General features: G+C 38.2%; 1 protein-coding gene across 8 annotated transcripts in view; it reads left to right on the top strand.

Moving 5' to 3' along the window:
* DCDC1 (doublecortin domain containing 1) overlaps window positions 1-20,250 on the top strand; it is a 267,210-nt gene that overhangs the window by 19,836 nt on the left and 227,124 nt on the right. For 7 of the 8 annotated variants that reach the window (XR_014566754.1, XM_083748746.1, XM_083748748.1 and 4 more), the window contains exons 2-5: window positions 473-609; window positions 4,549-4,818; window positions 6,424-6,568; window positions 6,940-7,102. Coding sequence is in view for 7 of the 8 variants with exons in the window: in XM_083748746.1 (XP_083604872.1) it covers window positions 473-609; window positions 4,549-4,818; window positions 6,424-6,568; window positions 6,940-7,102 (715 nt within the window). In the remaining variant the exon portion in view is untranslated. The remainder of the gene's footprint in view (window positions 1-472; window positions 610-4,548; window positions 4,819-6,423; window positions 6,569-6,939; window positions 7,103-20,250) is intronic. The other variant, XM_083748749.1, reaches the window with a different exon arrangement.

Genomic DNA, 20,250 nt, shown 5'->3' with positions numbered 1-20,250 from the left:
AAACTTTGCCATCAGTTCCTAAACTCTCCCAGTCCGAGGAGCCATGGGTGCATGGCTACCTCAATCGCTGGCAGAATCCGTCAGTGGGCGCTTCCGGAATTTACGCCAACATAAGAGTTCCTTGACGGAAACTCTCCTTCTGGATTCTCTACGTGACAGTTTCCTGCGCGGAGTGGGCGTCCCCAGCGGAGGTCCTGAGCCCTCCCCGCTGTTCTCACTGGAAACATCTTGGAGCCATTCCTCCGATTGAGTTTCTGCAGGAACTCTCCCTCTCCCCCTACTGGTTCCTTCCTCCACATCCGAAGGTCTCCTAGCCTCCTGGAGCCCTTCCACCACCTGACTCTCCGATGGCAGTTCCCTGACACCCAGATATCAAAAGTACTTGTATCCAGCTTCATTTTAGAAACATATACTGACCATAGAGAATGTTATACTTGAAATTTTGATTTAATATTTTATTTTCACTCTGCAGGAAATGGAAAATGGTGAAACAGAAACTTGTGACTCAACTGATGCCCTGTGTTCTGTATCTTCAGAAAGAAATTGTGGTGTTTCAACTTTACCCTTGACTTTATGTCAAAGGAATGTAGATACTACAGTATTGAAAAAGTGAGTATGGTCAACCCAGCCTTATCACTTTTTCTTGCATGCCAACATAATGGCCAACCTCCCCCTCCATAAGTAACTATACAACCTTTAGAAGACATCTGAAGGAAGCCCTCCACAGGAAAGTTTTTAATGTTTTATGTTTTATTATGCTTCTGTATATGCTGGAAGCCACCTAGAGTGGCTGGGGCAATCCAGTCAGATGGGTGGGGTATAAATAATAAAATGATGATGTTGATGTCATAATACTTAGCAAGAGGTCAAATTCATCTCCTGTTTCCCACCTTCAGCTGTTCCTTCTTTCTTTCTTCAATGCTGTCATGATCCTGGGATCAAATTTCCTTTCTTCAGGGAATGAGTTAGTTAGAAGGGAAATTTTAAGTAGGGCAAGCCCAAGAAACCCATTTGCAAGATAAGCCTGTGGTACTAGTGCCCCTTCAGAGTCTCAGTGCTCCAGAGTTTCCCTGAAGCCTGCCATGTGTGACAAAAGAAACTACTCTTGAGGTGGTGGTGAAAACAAATATTTTTGAAGCATGGTATTGTGGGAACAAAGTGGGCCTTGATTGAGTGGGCTTTTGTGATCTTAGGCTAGGCGTACTGCTCCATATAGTCTGGGATTTGGTTTCTAACAGTGGCTAGCCAAATACCGTTAGAAAACTTACAGGAAGGCATGAGGGCAATATCCATTTTGTTCCTCTTTTCTGAACATGGGTGCCCCATATACTTGTGAGTTGCCAATAGAAGTGACTGTGTGCGGAGAACGTTTAAGGGGAGCTTGCATGTGTGAAACTGAGGTTAGTCATGGTGTGAGTGGATTGTCAGGGTGACCTTGTAATCAAAACCAAACCAATAGTATGTGTTCCCTGACGAATAATATAGGAGTACAAAGGAATCAAGGTGGCCTGTGAATGTATTGCAAATATGTTTCATACATAAAATATGTAACTTAAATGATAGCTTTATGAAATGAATACTGTATGCAATAAATACATCTTCATATACAACACTTGTTGGCAAACTGAATACATGTAAATATATTAATCATTTAGGATGTACATGAACCAGGTATCTTCTGTAGCCAATTGAAAGGCACATTTTGACTAAAAAGCCTTTTTCAGTGGCAAATGAATCCGAGGAGGAGGAAGAGTGTGAGGGAGGCCGGCAGAGACAACTTCAGGGCCTGCTTCAGTTAGACTGTCTCCCCCTCTCCCCATTTTACATGTTACATCATTTGTCTTAGCACTTGAAACCTGTAAATCCCCTTGGGTTCCTTGGCAGAAAGGTGGTACATAAATGGAATAAATGAATGGAATAATATTGCACTGCTGTTCTTGACTCGGTGGACTCCATCACATAAACCCCAGTAGAACCAAAGTCTCTACCATTCTGTCAGAGGAGTTCTTCTTCTTGTTAAAATTTGTACACCACCCTATACCCATAGGTCTCAGGGCGGTTCATAACAGAAAGCCACAATATAAATACCACAAAATACATAATAAAAATAGATAGGAAAAATACAAAGACAACCCAATAACCTCGCTTTCCACAACACAGTTAAAAGTGCATTAGATGTCTATCAGCCAAAGGCTTGATTAAAAAGGAAATTTTTCACCTGGTGCCCAAAGGTGTATATTGGAGGTACCAGCCAAACCAGCCTGGGGAGAGCATTCCACAAATGGGGAGCTACTGCAGAAAAGGCCCACTCTCGTGTTGCCACCCTCCAGACCTCTCATGGAGGAGGCACATGAAGAAGAGCCTCAGATGATCTCAGGGTCCGGAGAGGTTCATATGCAGAGAGGCAGTCCTTGAGGTAATGCAGTCCCAAGCCATTTAAAGTTTTATACAGTCATACCTCGGGATGAATATGCTTCAGGTTAAGCATTTTCGGGTTGCGCTCCGTGGCAACCCGGAAGTAACAGAGCACGTTACTTCTGGGTTTCGCCGCTCGTGCATGCACAGGCGCTCAAAATGACGCCACGCGCATGTGTGGAAGCAGCAAAACGCGACCTGCAGATGCGCAGTCGCAGGTTACGTTTGCTTCAGGATGTGAACGGGGCTCTGGAACGGATCCCGTTCACATCCAGAGGTACCACTGTAGGTCGAAACCAGCACCAGTTAAAGGGATGATGAAGCAGGCTGAGCCTTTCAACTGAACTGTGCCTTTCACTAAAGGTGGAGCTTACAACTGAGACAGTACTGCTCCTTTATAAGAATGATTGTTACTGAAGCAACATCAGAGTTTTGCTTTCTTACAGCAGGGTTGCCATATTTTGAAGAGCAAAAAAGAGGACACATTTGCCAACTTCCACTTTTAACTATAGATCTCTATGATGACGTTCATCACGAAAAAGAGGACATGTCCTGGAAAAAGAATGACAACCCTAAAATATTGCTTAACACTTGGAGGAACTTGTGAAAACCCATGTTGCATTCTGTATAGAAAGTCTGATACTATAGTGTGGGGAAAAATAGATGTTGCATGTTGTGAATTTGTTTTCGTCTTTATCATTCAGCCTTGGCCAGGCCTTACCTTGGATGGGATTGATCTTATCATCAATCTCCTCTTCAGATTTTTGAAATATACTAAGCCTCAACTCTTCTTCTCTCTCTTTACTGTTGAAAGTCATGATCCACTTCCTTCTCCCTGTGCTCTAGCTGCCACTTGTAGCACTCACCTGTGTCTTTCTCATTTCTGAAATTTAAAATCTAAATGCAGTTCAGAAGCCTTGCTGTTTCCTTAAGTATTCTGCTGTGTCACCTTTGTCACAAATGAAGGGGAAAATGCATTATTTCTATCACTGTTGACTATAATAAGGTAACCTAAAAATGCTGCATCTGTTGGCTTACACTTAATTTAACAAAATAAATTGTTCTGGGTCTTCTTGAAAAAAAGTAAAGTAAACCTTAATTCTGAACTGAACTCACAAGGCAAACTATACTGTTATGTATTGAAGTTCTCACCCTGGCCACCAGGAGTATTGTGTATGTAGTTTTCACTCAGGTCCACGTCAGTTATTTTAGGCGAGAAACCCTGGGTTGTTGTTGCTACGATGTTGACAGCCGGCTTCCTATAAAAGCAGGCCGGCTGAGCTGTTTGCTGTTCAGTTCTGTTCCAGCTTACAAATAAAGAGATGCTTTGTAAGAATCGCTGTGTCGTCTGATATGTTCGCCCACAACTTAACATATACCATTAAGTACATTCCCATGTATGGAAAAGGATTATGAAGCCATCCTCTTAATAAATAATCTTAGTGAATAAAGGCAACAAACTATAATAGGAACAGAGAAAAATGCTATATAGATATATTTCAAAACGTTACATGCAAACAGATCATCTAAATATCTGGGTAGCTTTTTCCATGTGTAATATTTAGGGCATTACTGGTTAAAAGAAATAATTCCCAGCCAGCTTATCTGTTGTAATTGAAAACACTTGAAGGAGAGTAGGTTGGGGGTGTCTGCTTTAAAGTTTAAAACCAGCACTTTGAATTGTACTCAGATATGTATTTGTATTCAGTGGGGCTGGTTAAAAACTAGTGTGATATGTTCTGTCCAGCTAAACTCAATTTCCAAATAGTCTTCCAAAACAGGCTCACACAGAATGTAATGCAGTAGTCTAGTCAGTTACTAGTATTAGTATTCTGTACTTTAACTGATTGTAGTTACCCAGTTTAACCAACTGTAGTCATCAGAGCAGTCAGAGCTGCAGTTAGATTCCTGTTTATTTCTAACGTCTTAGCTGAAGATTTAAAAAGTTCTTTGATACATTCTTTCTCTTTGTAGTAATTCCTTAATATGTCAGATATTCTTTTTTCCTTCCTCAATTGCCCACCTATTTTGGTCACATTTTCCGGCATGGGTGCATGACTGGATTTCCCACGTTGTCCTAGTTTTGGGATTACTTAAACCCAATATCTGCCCCCCGCTCTATTTTTCTTTCAGAAAATACATCTCCCCTAACACAAAGGCATCTGGAAAGACAGAAGAAAAGCAAAGAGAGCCTCTGTTTGGCCCTATGAGTCCCCTGCAATCATCAGTAACACCAAGAAGGTCAGAGCTTCAAGATGGTTCCACACATCAAATAAAATCAGTTCAGAGAAGTGATAGAATATCAGAACTAGTCAGCTACAAATCAAATAGTACAAACAATTTTTCTCTTATATCACCATCCAAGAGAAACAGACCTGTCAGTGCTCCTCCAGGTCAGCTAAGGTAATCAAAGCTGTTCCATGTTCCTTTTAACTATGACTGTTGCTGTTCTGTCTCCTTTCAACTGACTCAGTGATGATTCAATTGACAACCTCAAACTTACAGTAAAAGACTGCAATCTTTATTTAGATTTTTGATATAATGGTATCACAGTGCAATCCTAAGCTTGTTTACCTAGAGGTATGTCCCTCTGAGTTCACTGGTATCTAGTCTAGTAGGTGTGCTTAGGGTTGCCATCTTGGTTATTCACAGAACTGCTTTAAATGTAATAAATATACCTTATATGAGAAGCTCTTTTATGCAAGTCAGACGTAGATTATTATACATAATAGGTCGATATTTTTATACCCATAAAAGGCCAGATGTGCCAGTCTGGTGAACATGCATGTTCAGAAATAGATCCATATCTGATCAGCAGGCATCAAGTTTATGTACAGTTTGCATACCTTTCCCTTCACTGAAATGCATCATGTATAGGAATATTTATTTTTTATAAAAGAGAATGGGGTGGGACAGGGAACTGAGAGAGACTTATAAACAGCATAACATATACATCAGAATTTATGGAATATGACTACAATGTGGAAGTGAGTTGTGCTGTTGGTGTACGTTATATGAAAATATAAAGAGGAATTTCCACAAATCCAGTGTGTACCTCAAGTACATTTCATTCTTTGCATGATACTTGCACTATCTCTTATTCCATGCCAGTAGTGTGACATCTCATCACTGAAAAACAGATGGCAGAATTGTTTTGCTACAGGGACAGACTCTGCTGCTGTTTTATTCTGCCTTTAAAAATATATCGACAATGTTGATAGGTGATAGTGAGGAGCATTTATTGCTCAAACACACACTTTAAAGAAAACAACCACCCTACACAAAATTTAAGGACAGAGTCTTGATATATTTGGGAGGAAAACAGTACTAGGTGAGCACACACACAGTGGCTTCACACAGTAGGAAGTGCATAGACACCAAGCAAAATTGGAGGAAGAGTATTTCATTGGCATACCAGAACAACTTCACTTTCTAGACTCTACACTACACACAATAAAAGTGCACATTTATTGCACAATAAGCTGGAATAGCACACACAGGTGATTTAAAAAAACAGGGCTCAACACTAATACTTAAATTGTTATATTGTTTAAATGAATCAAGCTTTGTCTAATTCTATTTGATTTGTTAAAGGTTAAAATGGGAATAAGGCTACAATTCTATACATACTTTTTTCAGAGTATGCCCCATTGAACACAGACTTACTTCTTAGTAAACATAGTCAAATAAGTATAATAGGGTTTTTTTTTATAAAGCAAAGTATCACTTTTCAGTGCTTGCATCAAGAAGACAAAAACCAGTGGAATCTTTATGTATAATTTTATATGAGCAACTTTACACCTGAGTTTTTAATATTTACAGGTGAATTGAATTTGAAGCATTGGTTTACAGTTCTCAATATAGTTAGGAAAAGGGCTTATTATTATGATTTTGTTTTAAAATGCAATGATCTGAATAATCACTGAGAGAGACTATATTAATTAAATTGTAATTTTTGTATAGGTACTCTCTATCTAGTTCAACTGAATTGGAATTGTTTTTCTACAGATCTTCCTTAAAATCCCATTTGGCCCAAAAGGTCCCTGAAGTGCCCATTTTTGAACGACAACCACAGATACTCAGAGTAACAGCTTATAAGAATGGTACAAGAAGCGTGTTTGCTAAAGTTACAGTGCCACTTTCCCTTAAACTGGTAAGCATCAATATAATTTCTGTGTAGCCATTTTTGTTCGGCTATTGATCTTTGAGTAAAGGAAGCACTTTTTATTTTCACACTTGTTAAGCATATACATAGTTACTGCATTTTTACTTTCAATTATATAACGTAAAACAGAGGCCGTAAAATGTAAAGTAGAATTTGGAGTTTCTGCAGAATCAATACAACTGAATGGTAGCCGAATAATAACATTGATAGGTAATGCTTAGCAATTGGATGTACATATACTGTGTTGAGGGAAATTAGTTAGGATTTGGTTTTTAAGTATTGATTCTTGATTAAATTTTAGTAGTTAACATGAGTATATTTTTTTCCTTATTTTTCCTTACCTTTTGGGGCTGATTTAGCTGCTGGAGAAGTGCACTGGAAGGCTGAAGCTGAATATGGCTGCACGACGAGTCTTCTTGGCAGACGGCACTGAAGCACTCGATGCTATAGACATACCCCATGATGCTGACGTTTATATTTCAACTGGAGAGCCCTTTTCAGATCCATTCAAAAAAATTAAAGGTAAAAAATGCCAGAGTCAATGGCTTAAGGGGTGCAATTAAAAATGATTTTCATCCTGTCTTTTTGCATGGTTTAACAAAACTAATGTTTACTCATTTACAGCTCAGTAAGAGGATAATGTGCTTAATGAAAGAAAAATCTACTGACAGCCACGTTTATTGCCCTTCATTAGCATTGGTGCTTAATTTAATATAGATCTGAATAGACATTAGGGAGCCTGCAGGAGGTTAAATGGTGAAAATATAATAAATTAAATAAGAGATTATTGAATTTACTGTTTAGTTTCACTGACATCTAACAGACACAATTCATTAGGCTTATTACACTAGCAAAAATAATAGTTCAGAGTTTGAGTATTTTCTTAATTTAGTCATTTGACCTTTATTAAGACAAAGCATTAAAATAATTATCAGACTGCTGATGCTACAATGTAAAATATGCACATTGAAGTTACACAGAATGTATATGTACACCTGTTCTAATATTTCATTTTGAAATTTGAAGCTCTTTTAGCATAATCTCTTAATTTATTTTCTCATGTCTCTAATTCTTGTAATATGCTTTCAGGTTTACTTATGAGCGTAGTGTAGAATTTTATATTGCTGCTATTTTCAATTTTGTTGCAAATGGATTTTTATTTGGGCAATATTTTACTGCACTAAATGACTAGTGCGTTTAAATACAAATTTATGTATGAAATTGAAATATGACATATAATATAGCTGGACTTTATGATCAGAATATAATTGAATAAATATTGTATTAAATATTAGCCAAATAATGTTGTATGTTAAGCTGGAATGGTTAAGAATCAATCTGTAATGCCACACCATTCAGTAATACGCAACAATTTAAAAATACCAAAGTTGGAAGTAGTGTGTTTTAGAGGAGAAAAGTAAAGTGCTTTCATTTGATATATTATTATTGTTTAAAATCTTTTAGAATTGTAGATGTAGTATCATTCAAGAGTTTATATAAAAATTGGAATTGTGTTTTAATGTTGATGAAAAGCAACACAAACATTCATCTTCATGTTTTGTAAAATACATTAATTGCACTGAAAACTGTTTACAAATGGTTTTGCATTCAGTTGACTCAGACAAAAGAAATAGCTGGTTTTGTATTTTAGAAACAGATTACTTTAAGAATAGCAAATTATGCTTAATCACGGGAATTCCTATAAATATCTATAAAAGAAGCATGGCATATAAATACTCTAGAATGATGGGAATACTTAAGTTTCCCCCACTAGTTGAGCCATATAATATATATTCCTGCAATGTTTTGGAATAAATTATATTTCTTCATAACTCATGAATTATGCATGTAGTGTAGTATTACAGATGATATGACAGTCTTCTTGAATACAGTCCAAATGATCCATTGAGTATGTTTTAGTCTATTAACTCAATAAGGAGAATACATTTAGCCAAATATTTTTTTTAAATCTTTTTTTGGTTCATGTAGGAGTAATGAATTGCCCTGCTGTTCTGACATATAAACAACAATAATCAATATTCACATTGTCTCAACATCTTAGGAGTTACTGAGATAAATCTAATGTTATAGTAATATTCATAGCCAGTGTGATATTTTATGTAAGGTGCGGTTACTTTTCCAGGCATATTTAATGAATGCTTGTATTTTCCAATTCATCAAGCATTTCTTTCTTTACCTCGACTTCATTCTCATCCAACAAAAACTTCTCTGCTTTGTCTGCATCTTTTGGCTGTGTTTCATCATGACATGCACTGCTGTTCCTTTAGCACCAAAATGTTGGCACACATTACTGAAAATTTCACACCAACTCTTGCTGGATCAGCAAGCTTAACCTACCAAAATCTGGTGTACTGCAATAGTATTTGACTGATAATCAATCTTTTTGCTGCTCGACAGTTGTTTCTGGGACTCAGACTAGAGCAGGTGGCAGATGTGCCTTGTCTTTTGAGAAAAGAAAGAGTAGGTGAGGTTGGGCACAGTGTAGCATATTGTGTGTCCATTAAAAGGGCTCTGCTAGGGTAAGTATTACAGGAAAAAGTCAGTGATATGCATAGATGACCCACCAAGAACATCCAATAGGTCTTTTTACAGTCTGGTTTATAAATTAAATGGGATCACAGATTTATCCCAAATGATTTGAATGCATTCTGTAAATGGATTCAACGTCAGTATTTTGTTTTCTGAATTCTGTATGTAAAAACATTTTAACAAGACTGTTACTGCAATATACAATCCAGGAGCATTTACAATAAATATAATTTGTAAAAATCAATAAATTGGTAAGGCATGTCACAAGGAGGGCATCCTTTTCTGATACAAAACATAAATAAAACTGACAATGAGGGCAGAGTAATATGTGATTAGATGGCCACCACCATCATATACTAAAACGAATTCAAGTCTTCCCGTGTTTGTGAAGCTGGAGCTAAAACCACACCAACCACACACACGAGAGAGGCATCAGTAGACTTGCCTTAACCCCAAGGTTTTGATTTTTTAAAAAAATTAGCTTAGAAAAAAAAGCAACGAGAAAAATTACCCAGACAGCCTATGGAAACTTAATGTCATGGAAAGTTGAGAAACTTAGGGGCAGGGGGAGACTTGATAATTGAATGTGAAGGGAATTAAATGCAGTAGCTGGAAAAGGAAGAGAAAGAGAAATATATAAATATGTAAAGAATGGAAAGAACTGTCACACTGTCTGGTTAACTGGGAAGCTATTTTTAAATGCCAGAGATAGAGCTGAGAGCTGCCCATCAAATTCAGTGGAGAAATCAAAATCTTCAGTGTAAGTGGGATTGAGCAATAGTGTGTCTGCCCTACCCCACCTCCCCTCAAAAAAACTGAATGAAGAGACGAAAAAAATGGAAATGTCATCAAAACAACCCAATGGGGACTCAGCCACACTAACTCACTTGGGGGTGGGGAAATGACAATTCAAGAATGAAATGGTGTGCCTGGAAACCTGAATAGAAAGAAAGACCATGCATTGTGCCAATTTTGGTGCAGGGCCTTGCTTTTAAAGTTTCTATTTAAGACCTAGTTGCCATAGTGGTGGTGTTGGCGGCAGCATCTGTCTGTCTCTGGAGACAATGGAGGAGTGCACCTTTGGGAGTGAAGTCAAACCATTGGAGAGTTACAGTGCCTGCTATGGCTGTACAGATATATGTTGCGTTGCAGCTGGAGCAGATGTGCTGCTGTCGATGCGCCATAGTGTTTCTTCTCTCTGCACTCCTCCCAGCAGTCATTCCTTCTCTGTGCTGTGATCCGCAACCTGACTGCTTGTCTCCAGGCATTGCCATCTTGCAAGGGATGTCCCTAGCCTTCCTGTCTTGTTTGCAGGCATCTTTGTAACACAGAGTTGGGCTGCCAACGTTCCTGGTGCCTGAAGGCAGCTCCCTGTAGAGCACATCCTTGAGGATCCTGCCATCTTCCATTCTACGGACATGACCAAGTCAGCGTAGATGTCACTGAGACAGGAGTACATGCTGGGAATGTTGGGAATGTGGGAGAGCACGTCTTTGTTTGAGACTCTGTCCTACCAGCGATGCCCAAAATCTTCCTGCTGCAGTGCATGTGACTAAGTACAGTACACCTCGGCGTACGTTACCCTGGGGTAATGTAAACTTCAGGTTGCGAAAGCAGCAACCCTGGAAGTGTTTCGCTGCACATGCATGCGCACAAGCGCTCTACCGTGCTGCACGCATGCGCAGAAGCAGTCCCTCTGGTTGCGGAAACCTCGGGATCTGACCGGAGCTCCAGAACGGATCCCATCTGCAACTGGAGGTACCACTGTATATTCATCTAGAAGCCCGTGGATCAAATTTGACCTCTATTAAAAACTCACTAGGTGTCCTTAGGCAAGCCGCTATTTTGGCTGACAGAGTTTATTTAAGCTACACATTTTATTTGGCTAGAATTTATTTAAGGATTGTTGTGGTCTGGGTTGAAAGAGCTACTTCAGGCATTCACAAGGACTTGGGCACACTCAAGAGAATGGTGGGTCTCCTGTTCATGAAAAGCTGAAACTGACTTTGGGCCGATGGAACTTCTTGTCTGGTTTTTTGGATCCTCACCAGTATATTTGAGGAACCTTCAAACTCTAAAATAATAAATGTAAAGTAAATGGGTTAAAGATTACAGAGACTAGATAAGACCATTGAAGCACACAAGGAAGCTGTTTTTAAAGTTTCATTCTTCCAATTGTACTAGGAATTATGGCATTTTGCCTGTTTTATTAAAGATTGTCTTGCAGATACTGAGATATAACTAGGCTAGCTCAAACTGCACTATGTTCTAGATTAATTTGAATTGGCATTTTCTGTCCCATTTCAACATAGTCCCATTTCGTCTGTCCCATTTCGACATAGTACATTGGGGATAACATTTCAAAATTTAGTATGGTAAAAAGAGTTTAATTTTTTTTAATTGCTGTGAAATGCCAGCCAGGAAAGAATGTTCATTTAGAGAATTTTTTCAGAAACCCTGGAATAAGCATTGGAATTTCCCTAGCGACCTTGACAACGAACTCTTGAGTGGGCAAGCACAAAATCATGCATGTATTTTAGTTGGAAAAGTCAAAGAGGCTTCTTATACAAGTAAATGCATGTGACTAATGAAGCAATCATGCATGTACCATGAGAATGTTTACAATGCAGAAAGTTGAGTGCAAGTCTAAACACTGTTAACCATCAACTTGAAATAGGAAAATTGATAATGGTGCACCTTTTTATGGTATCTGGTTTAGAGGTATTGAAATATCAAAATACCTTTGAGTGTTTTCCACACCAATTTTACTTACTGTTAGCTATGAGCTTTTTACACCTTGAAGTTTACATAAAGAAGACAGTTCCTAAAAGCTGCCCAAAATGTAGTGTTTAGATGCTTCTTGTTGCCAGCCTTCTAAAATTAATTTCAGATACTTTTGGTTTAAAATCAAGTGACTTTTGCCCAAGGCTTCACCCTGTCTGCTTTTTATTCAGAAACCTTTGAATGTGTTTTATGTGTAATAAAGAACTGCAGTGCTTGTAAAATAATTTTCCATCCAGTCCACTTCACTGAATTTGTTTTTAGAGCTTATCTGTCTTGGCATAAATCTCTTCTCCCAAAGGTTGATAGAGTGTAGAAATCATGTTGTCTGCATCTTAAACACTGTTAGGTAATTTGGGAGTCAACCTCAAAAATGTATGCTGCCTCATTTTCAATTTAGGCACTCGCCATTGGCTTACCCAGAAAAAGCTTTCCTGCCCCCACTCCCTCCCTCTCTTGCTCACAGCGATACCACCCTCTGCCATTTCATGGGCGACAGTCTAGCTGCTAGACTCTAGATATGGCTGAGGAAAGGTTAGCCCAGGCAGAGGGCTCTTACTGCTGTTTCCTCTCTTCCTCCAAGCAACAGACAGTCTTTCATCCTGGAATGAAGGGAATAGGCAGTTAGTCTCTAGCCACCTATAGCATTGAGGCCTATCTGACTGGGCAACTGACACACTTCCAGTTTCAGTGATCAAGACAACTTAAAAGCCTGCCAACAAATGAAGCATACAAATTAATAAACTGAATAAAGTGGAAAAAATTAACTATTAATCGAAAACCTAAGGTTCTAACATAATCAGAGGTAATTTTTGATTTAAAGCATTTCATCCATGACTTTGTTTTATGCATTTGAAGCTCAGGGAGATAGGGTATTACTTAAGGGTTTTTAAAGAGGTTGAATTGAATGGTTGTGGTAGCCTTCAGTGGTATTCAACCAACCTTTACAGTACTTGGAGTAGACACATTGAAATTAATGAGCCTATGTTATGGCCATTAATTTCATTGACAATTAATTTCTAAGATTTTACATTGTGAATTGCCCTGAGATTTACGGATGAAAGGCATCATACAAATTTAATAAATAATAGTAGTAGTAAGCCAAATTTAACTCTATACAACCCTTTGAGTCCAACAATAATCAAGAAGAAAATGGTTCGTAGGGACTATAATGGGTGTTTCCATTGCAATTTATATAGTCTACATAAACTATTTTGCTGATTATTTGTTAGTTGCATCTATAATCCCTTTTGTATTTACCCATTCAGGGTATCCTTGCATGGGAGAAAGAGCATTTTCAAATGATGGCTGCTGTTCTTTTTAGAAACTGACTACTGAGCTCGCAGTTGGCCCACTGTGATTGCTTCAGTTTGAAGGAAATGTATGACAGGTTGCCATTAGGATTTTCTCCTCAACAACAAAAATGTGGTTGTGTGGAATTTAGGCCCATGTTACCACTACTGTGGTACCATTGCAACTCCTCTTCTGTTTCTCATTGTTCTTTTCTATGTTGTGTCACTTATTTATCTACACACTGGTCAATGTTTTCTGGCAATTAAGGTTTCTATTTGCCTGTTAATCTAGTTTTCCCCTGTGGATTTTGAGAAACAGCCTGGCTGTTTTATTTATGACTATTTTAATACAGTGCTTATAAATACTTCCCTAAGATTTACAAAATGAGTGTTTTAGATTAACAGCAGTTTGCCAAGGCATCTGAACACAAATAAACTGTGGTTCATCTTAATTATTGTTAGTTGAAACAAACAGGTTTCATACTTTCAAGATTCACCACAGTTTAAGGCTTAGATACACAGAAGTGGAAGCTTCATATCGCTTCATGGTCATACTGGAGGAGGAGAAGGGAGAAGGGAGCGCAGAGCTCAAGTCGTGGTGAGCTTTGTTCCTGTAATTTAGTGTTCCTGTAACACTAAGTTATGGTCTGATTGTGCAACACATATTTTGCATATTCGTTCTGTTGCATATCTGTGACTGGCAAATTGACTTGTCAAGGTTTTGTGGCAGCTTAGGAGGCACATGCTAGATCTGAAATCTCCCTTTCCAGGTAGAGATGCACAACTGTCACTAAGACCTTACTAAGGTTGAGCTATAATTTCCCTTCCACATTCCTATGCACTTGGCATTTAAGGGGATTGTTGAGAGTGGGTGGATATGTACAACTTAAGCTCAGTTTCAAGCACATATTTTAAACAGCGTGCGTAGCACTGGATCATTTTTTTATTACTATTTCAGAAAGAGAAGCAACACAAGGTCCTGAAGTGGATCAAGATTATACTGGGTTAACCTTTGTTCCCTGTTCAGTCTTTCCACCAAAAATCACTCTATTCAGCTGGTATTTGCAGTCACAGCTACATCTTCTAGCAGCCCTTAGTTCTCTCAAAGCTCTAGCAAGACAGTTCATAGCACTCCCGAGGTAGAACAGAAGCATAGGAATCTGTGTTATATGAAGTAAAGACTATTGTTCCTTCTAGCTCAGAATCAAGCTATGATCACTCTGCTTTTGGCTTTTAAAGTTAATGAATTTGAATGAATAGATACAAATTGGTAATTAATGTCTCTGAATTTGAATGAGTATGGATATGTGTGGACTTGGAGAGGTATATATTGAATCTGTGTGGTGTGTATGTTAATGGCCGCACTCACTGGCATATGACACCAGAGTATCCTACCTACTGATTGCCAAGTTACGTTTTCCGAGGGCTATGTTTTTGTTTCCAGGAAAGGATGCCAGATGTAGGTGGGAAACATGTTATTTGCCACAACTGCTACCTGCAGCAATACAGTGTCTATTAGTCCTCCCCCATTGCAAAACTATTCCTTGGGCGGGGACTGATTCCATCCAGAACCAGACTCATGTACCATCTTAATCTCCTTGCTACAGTCAACTCCATTTGATCTGGATTGTTTTATTAAGCCTCATGCAGTTTATCAGTTCATTCGGATGCTATGACTAAGGGCTTGGTAGGAAGTAATCCATATTATATTGCTAGATTCATGTGTATCTTTTTTTAAAAAAACTGGATTGATCCTTGACATAAAATTATGCAGAATTTGTCTAGGCATTCCATCCAGCAATTATGTTGTGTAGTTCCTGGTTTGGCTTGCATGTAATTTTCAATTATAGTTTAGTGCTATATGGATGAATCTGAGGGAGCCCAAGCAAAGAATCTCATCTTAGCATTATGTGTTAAAAACGAACAATGGTTAGTTAAACCAACCAGCTTCATGACATGGTTTGAAGTTGTCTTAGGATCTGGGAACTTCTGCACGCACAGGAGATGCTCTGCTTCTGAGCTATAGCCCTTCGTGTTTAGCAATTAACCATTAAAAGTAGGAAAAATGCAGGCTCCGGATTTGTCCAGCTGAGATTTGGCTTTGAAATTCTTTCAGCCCGGAAATAATTTTACCAGTCTGTCTTGTGGCCACACAAAATGAGGAGGAATGGACAGTTAGCCTTATATTTCTCTTGGACATGCTGGGGATCATTCATATGGCACTAAACCAAGGATAGCCAACATGGTGCTCTCCAAGTGTTGTTGGACTGTAACTCCTATCATTGGCTATGCCAGTTAGGGTTGATTGGAGTTAGAGTTCAGCAACATATGGAGCACACAACATTGGCTACCTCTTGCTAAGCATTTGCTTAGTGTTACATGTTAACCAGCTCTCTGACATCTCTCCATAACTCCAGTGCAGACCTGATTCTGAAATTTTATACTTTCTGTAATTTAGTTGTAGGTGTCACATTGTTGTAACCTGGAAAACAAAACTCCTCTCAGTTTTTAGGTAGCTAGTGTTCATTCAGTTGAGCATATAATTAATTATCAACATCCTTTCAAGCTTTCTGGATATTTGCCATGCAAAGTCTAAGATATTGCCAGTATTCTGCCTGAGTTATTTATTACACTTGGCTCAAATGAATCACTTTTCTGGTTTAACTAGGTAAGCTTATCATGGGTTTATACTGCTGCTTTAAATATTATTTTTTTAAAAGTTCGGGATAATGTAAGCAAAAACAATTGATCTAAGAATATACATTATTTCTACTGAAGAAACTAGGTAATGAATCATGAATTCTATCACTAAGGGTTGTATCTGGTGTTAGTCCTGCTCAGTGTAGACTCACTGAAATTAATAAACATGACTAACTTGGGTCCATTAATTTCAATTGGTCCATGATTATGAATTTGTAGTCCCAAAACATCTGGAGGGCCGAGCTTGCCTGTGCCTATCTACTGAGTATATAAAGGGAAATTTTAAAAAGGTACTTGCCTCATGCCAAAATGGTAGGAAAGCAATACCAGGATTCTCCAGGCAATCCAGTCCCAAGTCAAAACCAGTACATTCAGTTGGTGCCAGACATTAACTGACACATGAACTGACAACCAGTACAGTTGGAAAAATCCCCAGTCCCATTAAATACACCTTGCAGCTGCATTTAGCAGTGTCCAAACTGTCCAGCTGCGTGCAAAATGTCTTCAAAGGCAACCCTACAAATAATATAATATAATACAGTGAAACCTCGGGTTATGTACCATCCTCCTTACGAACGCTTCGGGTAACGAACTCAGTTAACCCAGAAGTAGATGCTCCTGGTTGTGAACTTTGCCCCAGGATGCGATCGGAAGTTGGGCGGCGGCAGTGGGAGGCCCCATTAGCGAAAGTGCGCCTCGGGTTAAGAACAGTTTCGGATTAAAAATGGACCTCTGGAACGAATTAAGTTCATAACCGGAGGTACCACTGTAATTTAATTTGGTGGTTGCCAGGTCTAAGTTACCTCTGTCTAGGTAGGCTTTGCAGCTAGTGCACCAGCCTAAGCTGTTAGCTTTCCTCTGTAGAACTGAGTGCCTTTTCTGTCTCCAGTGGCAAAGTCTGATCAGTAAGGATCCCCATACAACTAACTTGTTCCTTCCAGAAGAGCACAACCTCATCCAGCACAGGATTAAGTCCACCAACCGAAGTAGACAAATCACCTACTAACAGGACCTCTGGTTTGACCTTCATCCAATCCATTACAACACCTGGGCACTCATTTTAATGCAAACATAAAGTTTATTTCAAAATGTGAAATAAACTGCAGACTGAACCCCAGGAACTTAGAGGAGCTTGGTCAGGAAATGAGAACTCCATACTAAGTCATGCTTTGTTCTGTCTTTTTTTTTAATTTCTTTCTCATGCGTTTCCAAATGCCTGACCAAATCTCTAAGGTCACTATCCTGCAAGATTCTACATCTTCATCAGGGACAGGAATATTGGCACAGAACTTTATAATACTTTAAAAGTACTAAAGCCATCATAAATTTTCTTCTCCAAATGTTCTAGCTCAGTCTGCTACATTGCATGTAAAATTTCCAGGTTTTCAGATAATGTTAAGTGAAAGCGAACACTGAGAATTGACCTTTTTTCCTTATATATATTTTTAAAAAACACCTTCAAAAATCTACTAGAGAAAGATGCCATGTTTCAAAACTATCTTCAGATAAGAAGGGAGATATTTTCTGCTAAATGTCATGCAATTTCCCAAAATGATATAATTTGCTATGGCAGGTCTTCATTGACAAGAATAAGTGTGAGCACATTTAAAATAGGCCATCTTCTAGAAGTAGCAAGTGTCATTGGAATTATAGATTCTCATTGTTCTAATTTCTAATTATTGACAGATTTGGAAATGTTTCAATTCCAAGCAGCATTCCAAACAACAGTATAACACTTTTTCTCATAAGCACACTGAAAATTAATCACTCTTGTCATATTTATGTGAGGGTTTTTATATAAGAAATCAGCTTAATGAACATGGTGCTAAACATATATTATCACAGATTTTTCACTTTTCCTATTAATTTGTATGTGTGTGTGCGTACACAAATACATCATGAATTGTAGAAGAGATATAATTTTGTCCTAAGTTACATATTTTATTTATATATTTGAAAATGTATCCATTATTTTTCTTTGATTTGATAATATTTAAATGCACAGTTTAAAATATGACTATTCACTGAACAGAACCAAAGCAAAGTTCTGTTCAGCAGCAAATTGTATTTTGGTTAGAAGACGTAATTATATTAAAGATAGTTGGATTTTCAAAGCATAATTTAAATTTGGAAAAGTTGCTTTGGTTCTGTTTTTCCCAGTGGCAGGAGAAAACCAAAACACAGCCAAATTTAACTTCCATTCTATTAAATTGTAAACAGTTATCTGGGGGAAAAATGTATAAATAAAATGTATCTCCCCCAGTAGTGCATTGGCCTAGCAATATATTTCAAGTCTACCATTGACTGGATTTAAGGTGATTTGAACAGTTTCTTTTTCATAATTTAAATGTAATCTGCTTCTGAATGTTGAAGAGCATGCTGTTAGAAAGTTTTCATATTATTGCCCCAAGTCTCCTTCAGTCTTCAACCTACTGCTGCATTTGAAAATCAGTTACGTTGTTATATTCTCCTTTAATATTTCCAGGCAGGAAATACTTGACAAAAAGTTTTTTTCTAATGCTATTATGCAGCTGAGGGATATTGACTTTATGCAATGACAGGACCAATGGCTCTTTGGATAACTATTAGAACACTATTTTCTCACCAATGTGGGTAGTTTACATTGTAAAACTACTGGTGGCTGTTAATGTAACTCTGTCCTGAGTGTAATATAAATGAGAGATAACCAATATTGTGTCCCCCAGATGTTGTTGAACTACAACACCTATCAGCACCAGAACAAACAGCCAAAGATGCTCAGAGTTGTAGACCAACATCTGGACGGCACCACATTGGCCATCCTGCTATGCATACTTATTTGACAAAATCATGCAGTAATCTGGATATAACAAAAGTCCTCATAATTGAACAGAGTGCTTTCTTCAGAAACCTTAGGACAGGCTTCCTCAACCTCAGCCCTGGAGATGTTTTGAGACTACAATGCCCAGCACCCCTGACCACTGGTCCTGCTAGCTAGGGATCATGGGAGTTGTAGGCCAAAAACAGCTGGTTGGGCAAGGTTGAGGAAGCCTGCCTTAGGAGAAGCAACAGCAATGTAGAAGTAACAACTGAAGCTGCAGAGCAAGCTTCACCCTTAGATCTGATGTGAGTTAAAGTTATGTATACATATTGGCATCTCGTTCTGTGAAGAGATATTATTCACGTATGCAAAGAGGTTCTTCCTTGTCCAGTTTGTAATGGAGTCACTGTACTGTGTTCTTAAATCAGTTGTAGTTCCATAGTTTTGATGGAAATAATTCTTGACACATATAAATTAGTTGTTCACTACAAATAATTTTTGATCTTGCAATTATCTTTTCAGGTTTATTAAAATACATGTTTACAACCTTGAAAAAATATATATTTAATTCCTATTGATTGTATGAGTTGCACACATGGATAGTTCATATAAAAGTTCAAATGAGGGGCTAAACATATTTTGATTGGCATACAAGTTAGGGTGTTTGTAATTTTAATCAAAATTTAAATTAAGACATACTTCAAATAATATGTCAAAATGATGCTATTGAATTTAAAGTCTAATGACAACTGCTTTCACTGCTAGTAAAAACATAGCCATTGTGCCTGTGGCAATACAGAATGGCACTTCAGAGCATGCAGGAACAAAGAAGTCAAGTATTTAAAGAACAGGGAGTGACTAAAACTGAAGATAGGAATGTGACCTGGCTATAACCATTGCAGCAAATTGTATTTTGGTTAGAAGACGTAATTATATTAAAGATAGTTGGATTTTCAAAGCATAATTTAAATTTGGAAAAGTTGGTTATTAAAGCAGAAAAATGGCTTTTTGTTTTCTGTTAGGATCTATTGAATTAAATTGTAATAATTTCATTTTTTACAAAAGGGTCATAGTCTCAACAAATGTAACACCAATCCCCCCTCTCCCACCACCTGCACATAGAGAGCCAGACCATTGGTCTACCTAGTTTGAGTAGCTTATGGTGTGTGTGTGTGTGTGTGTGTGTGTGTGTGTGTGTGTGTAGCTTTCTGTTGCTTGCGGTCTGATTCATAGGGACCCATATAGCACATTGTACTATCTCCTGGGTTTGAGACAGGACATTCCCAGCCTAACCTAGATTGAAACCTTCTGCCTGCGGAGCAAATGCTCCACCACAGAGTTGTAGCTCTTCCCCTCGAGGACTGCACCTCAGAAGATGTGGCCACTATTCTGACAAACAGCTACTCAACAGGAAGGACTTTTGCTACCCAGGGGGATGAATCATGACCTGCTGCCTCCCATGGCCTAATAGGCATATAGGCATGAACCCTCAAGGTGTGAATTGAGGGACAATTAATCAGGAGGATTCTAATCCACTCAGTGAGGTT

Source organism: Podarcis gaigeae (genome assembly GCF_964106915.1).
Source record: "Podarcis gaigeae genome assembly, chromosome: 1".
In the NCBI taxonomy this organism is placed as follows: domain Eukaryota; kingdom Metazoa; phylum Chordata; class Lepidosauria; order Squamata; family Lacertidae; genus Podarcis; species Podarcis gaigeae.
The sequence above is the reverse complement of the archived record's forward strand: the minus strand, read 5'-3'. Positions and strand labels throughout refer to the sequence as shown.